Source organism: Oncorhynchus gorbuscha, unplaced genomic scaffold (assembly GCF_021184085.1).
Source record: "Oncorhynchus gorbuscha isolate QuinsamMale2020 ecotype Even-year unplaced genomic scaffold, OgorEven_v1.0 Un_scaffold_1176, whole genome shotgun sequence".
Lineage (NCBI taxonomy): Eukaryota > Metazoa > Chordata > Actinopteri > Salmoniformes > Salmonidae > Oncorhynchus > Oncorhynchus gorbuscha.
The window spans coordinates 169,718-177,217 of NW_025746035.1; the positions used below are offsets into that span (position 1 = coordinate 169,718).

At 49.8% G+C, this 7,500-nt stretch overlaps 1 protein-coding gene across 1 annotated transcript in view; it reads left to right on the forward strand.

Moving 5' to 3' along the window:
• The window catches only part of LOC124021707 (slit homolog 2 protein-like), a 50,221-nt gene extending 43,049 nt beyond the window's left edge, over positions 1–7,172 (forward strand). The window contains exon 4 of the mRNA XM_046336823.1: positions 7,073–7,172. Within this exon, the coding sequence (XP_046192779.1) occupies positions 7,073–7,148 (76 nt within the window). The 3' untranslated portion in view covers positions 7,149–7,172. The remainder of the gene's footprint in view (positions 1–7,072) is intronic.
• Positions 7,173–7,500: the final 328 nt, after the last annotated feature.

Genomic DNA, 7,500 nt, shown 5'->3' on the forward strand with positions numbered 1-7,500 from the left:
TATGTCTCTCTAATATGGTCATACATTGGGCAGGAGGTTAGGAAGTGCAGCTCGGTTTCCACCTCATTTTGTGGGCAGTGAGCACATAGCCTGTCTTCTCTTGAGAGCCATGTCTGCCTACGGCGGCCTTTCTCAATAGCAAGGCTATGCTCACTGAGTCTGTACATAGTCAAAGCTTTCCTTAAGTTTGGGTCAGTCACAGTGGTCAGGTATTCTGCCGCTGTGTACTCTCTGTTTAGGGCCAAATAGCATTCTAGTTTGCTCTGTTTTTTTGTTAATTCTTTCCAATGTGTTTAGTAATTATCTTTTTGTTTTCTCATGATTTGGTTGGGTCTAATTGTGCTGTTGTCCTGGGGCTCTGTAGGGTGTTTTTGTGTTTGTGAACAGAGCCCCAGGACCAGCTTGCTTAGGGGACTCTTCTCCAGGTTCATCTCTCTGTAGGTGATGGCTTTGTTATGGAAGGTTTGGGAATCGCTTCCTTTTAGGTCCTTCCTTCGTGGTCCTTCTGTAGCTCAGTTGGTAGAGCATGGCGCTTGTAACGCCAGGGTAGTGGGTTCGATTCCCGGGACCACCCATACGTAGAATGTATGCACACATGACTGTAAGTCGCTTTGGATAAAAGCGTCTGCTAAATGGCATATATATTTTTATATTTTTAGGTGGTTGTAGAATTTAACGGCTCTTTTCTGGATTTTGATCATTAGTGGGTATCGGCCTATCGTCTCTGTCTCTCTGTGTCTCTCTCTCCCCCTTCTCTCTGTCTCTCTCTCTGTTCTATTTTAAGGGGATGAGGTTATCGTCTCCTCTCCTGACCCACCAGGGCAGGCAGCTCTTGAGGGAGGTCTAGCCCACTCAGGGTGCTCCGTGTTGGGCAGGGCAGGACAGGACAGGGCAGGGGGAGTGAAGCTCTCTGCGGGGGCAAGCTACTGCTAATGCTGCCTCTGAATTATTTACTGGGATGTTTCTGCCCCTTGTTTAATATTTTAACCAGCTGACGTAAACAGCCTACCTACTGCAGGCCGGACGGAGGGAGGGAGGGAGGGACAGAGGGAGGCAGGGAGGGGAGGGAGGGAGGGACGGACATAGGGAGGGAGGGAGGGGTGATGTCATTGGAGAGAGTTGCTATTGGCTCGAGAGAGGAAGAGGAGGTAGAGAGGATGATGGAGTTGTTAAGAGGTGGTAGAGAGGATGATGGAGTTGTTAAGAGGAGGAGGTAGAGAGGATGATGGAGTAGTTAAGAGGAGGAGGTAGAGAGGATGATGGAGTTGTTAAGAGGAGGAGGTAGAGCGGATGATGGAGTAGTTAAGAGGAGGAGGTAGAGAGGATGATGGAGTTGTTAAGAGAAGGAGGTAGAGAGGATGATGGAGTAGTTAAGAGGAGGAGGTAGAGAGGATGATGGAGTAGTTAAGAGGAGGAGGTAGAGAGGATGATGGAGTAGTTAAGAGGAGGAGGTAGAGAGGATGATGGAGTAGTTAAGAGGAGGAGGTAGAGAGGATGATGGAGTAGTTAAGAGGAGGAGGTAGAGAGGATGATGGAGTAGTTAAGAGGAGGAGGTAGAGAGGATGATGGAGTAGTTAAGAGGAGGAGGTAGAGAGGATGATGGAGTAGTTAAGAGGAGGAGGTAGAGAGGATGATGGAGTAGTTAAGAGGAGGAGGTAGAGAGGATGATGGAGTAGTTAAGAGGAGGAGGTAGAGGATGATGGAGTAGGAGGTAGAGAGGATGATGGAGTTGTTAAGAGGAGGAGGTAGAGAGGATGATGGAGTAGTTAAGAGGAGGAGGTAGAGAGGATGATGGAGTAGGAGGTAGAGAGCATGATGGAGAGAGAAGAGGAGGAGGTAGAGAGGATGATGGAGTAGTTAAGAGGAGGAGGTAGAGAGGATGATGGAGTAGTTAGAGGAGGAGGTAGAAGAGGAGGAGGTAGAGAGGATGATGGAGTAGTTAAGAGGAGGAGGTAGAGAGGATGATGGAGTAGTTAAGAGGAGGAGGTAGAGAGGATGATGGAGTAGTTAAGAGGAGGAGGTAGAGAGGATGATGGAGTAGTTAAGAGGAGGAGGTAGATGAGGATGATGGAGTAGTTGGAGAGAGGTAGGAGGATGATGGAGTAGGAGAGGAGGAGGTAGAGAGGATGATGGGTAGTTAAGAGGAGGTAGAGAGGATGATGGAGTAGTTAAGAGGAGGAGGTAGAGAGGATGATGGAGTAGTTAAGGAGGAGATGATGGGTAGAGAGGATGATGGAGTAGTTAAGAGGAGGAGGTAGAGAGGATGATGGAGAGTTAAGAGGAGGTAGAGAGGATGATGGAGTTAAGAGGAGGAGGTAGAGAGGATGATGGAGTAGTTAAGAGGAGGAGGTAGAGAGGATGATGGAGTAGTTAAGAGGAGGAGGTAGAGAGGATGATGGAGTAGTTAAGAGGAGGAGGAGATGAGGTAGTTAAGAGGAGGAGGTAGAGAGGATGATGGAGTAGTTAAGAGGAGGAGGTAGAGAGGATGATGGAGTAGTTAAGAGGAGGAGGATGATGGAGTAGAGAGGAGGAGGTAGAGAGGATGATGGGTAGTTAAGAGGAGGAGGTAGAGAGGATGATGGAGTAGTTAAGAGGAGGAGGTAGAGAGGATGATGGAGTAGTTAAGAGGAGGAGGTAGAGAGGATGATGGAGTAGTTAAGAGGAGGAGGTAGAGAGGATGATGGAGTAGTTAAGAGGAGGAGGTAGAGAGGATGATGGAGTAGTTAAGAGGAGGAGGTAGAGAGGATGATGGAGTAGTTAAGAGGAGGAGGTAGAGAGGATGATGGAGTAGTTAGAGGAGGAGGTAGAGAGGATGATGGAGTAGTTAAGAGGAGGAGGTAGAGAGGATGATGGGTAGTTAAGAGGAGGAGGTAGAGAGGATGATGGAGTAGTTAAGAGGAGGAGGTAGAGAGGATGATGGAGTAGTTAAGAGGAGGAGGTAGAGAGGATGATGGAGTAGTTAAGAGGAGGAGGTAGAGAGGATGATGGAGTAGTTAAGAGGAGGAGGTAGAGAGGATGATGGAGTAGTTAAGAGGAGGAGGTAGAGAGGATGATGGAGTAGTTAAGAGGAGGAGGTAGAGAGGATGATGGAGTAGTTAAGAGGAGGAGGTAGAGAGGATGATGGAGGGAGAGGAGGAGGTAGAGAGGATGATGGAGTAGTTAAGAGGAGGAGGTAGAGAGGATGATGGAGTAGTTAAGAGGAGGAGGTAGAGAGGATGATGGAGTAGTTAAGAGGAGGAGGTAGAGAGGATGATGGAGTAGTTAAGAGGAGGAGGTTAATGATGGGAGAGGTAGAGAGGATGTAGTTGAGGTAGAGCGGATGATGGAGTTGTTAAGAGGAGGAGGAGGCGGATGATGGAGTAGTTAGAGGAGGAGGTAGAGAGGATGATGGAGTAGTTAAGAAGGTAGAGGATGATGGAGGAGGAGGTTAGAGGATGATGGAGTAGTTAAGAGGAGGAGGTAGAGACGATGATGGAGTAGTTAAGAGGAGGAGGTAGAGAGGATGATGGAGTAGTTAAGAGGAGGAGGTAGAGAGGATGATGGAGTAGTTAAGAGGAGGAGGTAGAGAGGATGATGGAGTAGTTAAGAGGAGGAGGTAGAGAGGATGATGGAGGGAGAAGAGGAGGTAGAGATGATGATGGAGTAGTTAAGAGGAGGAGGGAGAGAGGATGATGGAGTTGTTAAGAGGAGGAGGTAGAGAGGATGATGGAGTTGTTAAGAGGAGGAGGTAGAGAGGATGATGGAGTAGTTAAGAGGAGGAGGTAGAGAGGATGATGGAGGGAGAAGAGGAGGTAGAGAGGATGATGGAGTAGTTAAGAGGAGGTAGAGAGGATGATGGGAGTTAAGAGGAGTTGAAGAGGAGGAGGTAGAGAGGATGATGGAGGGAGAGGAGGAGGTAGAGAGGATGATGGAGTAGTTAAGAGGAGGAGGTAGAGAGGATGATGTAGTTAAGAGGAGGAGGTAGAGAGATGATGAGTTGGAGTAGAGTTGAAAGTTAGAGGAGGAGGTAGAGAGGATGATGGATAGTTAAGAGGAGGAGGTAGAGGATGATGGAGTAGTTAAGAAGAGGAGGTAGAGAGGATGATGGAGTAGTTAAGAGGAAGAGGTAGAGAGGATGATGGAGTAGTTAAGAGGAAGAGGTAGAGAGAGGATGATGGAGTAGTTAAGAGGAGGAGGTAGAGAGGATGATGGAGTAGTTAAGAGGAGGTAGAGAGGATGAGTAGTTAAGAGGAGGAGGTAGAGGATGATGGAGTAGTTAAGAGGAGGAGGTAGAGAGGATGATGGAGTAGTTAAGAGGAGGCGGTAGAGAGGATGATGGAGGGAGAAGAGGAGGTAGAGAGGATGATGGAGTAGTTAAGAGGAGGAGGGAGAGAGGATGATGGAGTTAAGAGGAGGAGGTAGAGAGGATGATGGAGTAGTTAAGAGGAGGAGGTAGAGCGGATGATGGAGTAGGAGGTAGAGAGCATGATGGAGGGAGAAGAGGAGGTAGAGATGATGATGGAGTAGTTAAGAGGAGGAGGTAGAGAGGATGATGGAGTAGTTAAGAGGAGGAGGTAGAGAGAGGATGATGGAGTAGGAGGTAGAGAGGATGATGGAGAGAGAAGAGGAGGAGGTAGAGAGAGGATGATGGAGTAGGAGGTAGAGAGGATGATGGAGAGAGAAGAGGAGGAGGTAGAGAGGATGATGGAGTAGTTAAGAGGAGGAGGTAGAGAGGATGATGGAGGGAGAAGAGGAGGTAGAGATGATGATGGAGTAGTTAAGAGGTGGAGGTAGAGAGGATGATGGAGTAGTTAAGAGGAGGAGGTAGAGAGGATGATGGAGTAGTTAAGAGGAGGAGGTAGAGAGGATGATGGAGTAGTTAAGAGGAGGAGGTAGAGAGGATGATGGAGTAGTTAAGAGGAGGAGGTAGAGAGGATGATGGAGTAGTTAAGAGGAGGAGGTAGAGAGGATGATGGAGTAGTTAAGAGGAGGAGGTAGAGAGGATGATGGAGTAGTTAAGAGGGAGAAGAGGAGGAGGTAGAGGTATCCCTTTTTCTCCCCAATTTCGTGGTATCCAATTGTTAGTAGCTACTATCTTGTCTCATCGCTACAACTCCCGTACGGGCTCGGGAGAGACTAAGGTTGAAAGTCATGCGTCCTCCGATACACAACCCAACCAAGCCTCACAACGCACATCCAACCCGGAAGCCAGCCGCACCAACGTGTCGGAGGAAACACCGTGCACCTGGCAACCTTAGTTTAGCGCGCACTGCTCCTAGCCCGCCACAAGAGTCTCTGATGGCCCAGCTAGCGCTGCCCTTAACCACAGCGCCACCCGGGAGGCCACATTCTCTTTCTATCTTTACATCCTCGTTCCATCTCTCTGTTTCTCTCCAGTCTGTCGAAGCCTCATCTGTTTGTGTTAAAGGGTTAAACTGTTAGGTTGTCATTTACACAACACACTGTTGACACGGCTTCCCTCTACTCACGCACGCACGCACGCACGCACGCACACACACACACACACACACACACACACACACACACACACACACACACACACACACACACACACACAGTGCCTTGAAGTTATTACCCTCAGCCGGGAGCCTGTGTGTGTGTGTCTGTGTGTGTGTGTGTGTGGGCTGGTTTTTAAGAGGTGTTTACTCTGCAGGGTGCTTTTCACACATTGGGTAGCCCTGCCAGACTGTCTGTTTGTTCTTCCCACATCCTCCCCTCTCTTCCTCTCCTCACCTCTCCCCTCTCTTCCTCTCCTCTCCCCTCTCCTCTCCCTTCTCTTCCTCTCCTCTCCTCTCCTCTCCTCTCCTCTCCTCTCCTCTCCTCTCCTCTCCTCTCCTCTCCTCTCCTCTCCTCTCCTCTCCTCTCCTCTCCTCTCCTCTCCTCTCCTCTCCCTTCTCTTCCTCTCCTCTCCTCACCTCTCCCCTCTCTTCCTCTCCTCTCCCCTCTCCTCTCCCTTCTCTTCCTCTCCTCTCCTCTCCTCTCCTCTCCTCTCCTCCCTCTCCTCTCCTCTCCTCTCCTCTCCTCTCCTCTTCTCTCCTCTCCTCTCCTCTCCTCTCCTCTCCTCTCCTCTCCTCTCCTCTCCCTTCTCTTCCTCTCCTCTCCTCTCCCTTCTCTTCCTCTCCTCTCCTCTCCCTTCTCTTCTCTCCTCTCCTCTCCTCTCCTCTCCTCTCCTCTCCTCTCCTCTCCTCTCCTCCTCCTCTCCTCTCCCCCCTCCCTCCTCTCCTCTCCTCTCCTCTCCTCTCTTCTCTTCCTCTCCTCTCCTCTCCTCTCTCTCCTCTCCTCTCCTCTCCTCTCCTCTCCTCTCCTCTCCTCTCCTCTCCTCTCCTCTCTCTCCTCTCCTCTCCTTCTCTTCCTCTCCTCTCCTCTCCTCTCCTCTCCTCTCCTCTCCTCTCCTCTCCCTTCTCTTCCTCTCCTCTCCTCTTCCTCTCCTCTCCTCTCCTCTTCCTCTTCTCTCCCTTCTCTTCTCTTCCTCTCCTCTCCTCTCCTCTCCTCTCCTCTCCTCTCCTCTCCTCTCCTCTTCCTCTCCTCTCCCTTCTCTTCCTCTCCTCTCCTCTCCTCTCCTCTCCTCTCCTCTTCCTCTCCTCTCCCTTCTCTTCCTCTCCTCTCCTCTCCTCTCCTCTCCTCTCTTCTCTTCTCTTCTCTTCTCGAGCTCAATGTTTGTCTGGTAGTCATATTGTCCCTTAAATCAGGACGACCCAGGGCTGCGTTTCTCCATGTTAAAATCTGTGATGACTTCACACACACACACACACACACACACACACACACACACACACACACACACACACACACACACACACACACACACACACACACACACACACACACACACACACACACACACACACACACACACACACACACACACACACACACACACACACACACACACACACACTCAAGCCTACCGTTGACACACTGATAATCCATTTGATTCACTAATGTATCTGAGATGTTCTGAACATGTCATTATCGATGTGAGTTGTGTTGTTTCTGGATGTGTGTGTGTTTTGTGTTGTTCTTAACGTGTGTGTGTGTTGTGTTGTTCTTAACGTGTGTGTTGTCGTTCCAGGCGTCTGAACCGGAACAGTCTCCAGGTTTTTCCAGAGCTTTTGTTCCTGGGAACACTGAAACTCTACAGACTGTAAGTTACATACTATTATATTGTTCCCTCTGTCCCTCCCTCTGTCCCTCCCTCTGTCCCTCCCTCTGTCCCTCCCTCTGTCCCTCCCTCTCGCTCTCCCTCCCTCTGTCCCTCCCTCCAAGGCTGTGTGGTGTGTTGGGCTTTAGTGGGAGCTGCTATCCTGAGTTGGTATCAGACCAGCTATCAGAAGGTGCTGTGTGATCTGAGTTGGTACCAGAAGGTGCTGTGTGGTCTGAGTTGGTATCAGAAGGTGCTGTGTGGTCTGAGTTGGTATCAGAAGGTGCTGTGTGGTCTGAGTTGGTATCAGAAGGTGCTGTGTGGTCTGAGTTGGTATCAGAAGGTGCTGTGTGGTCTGA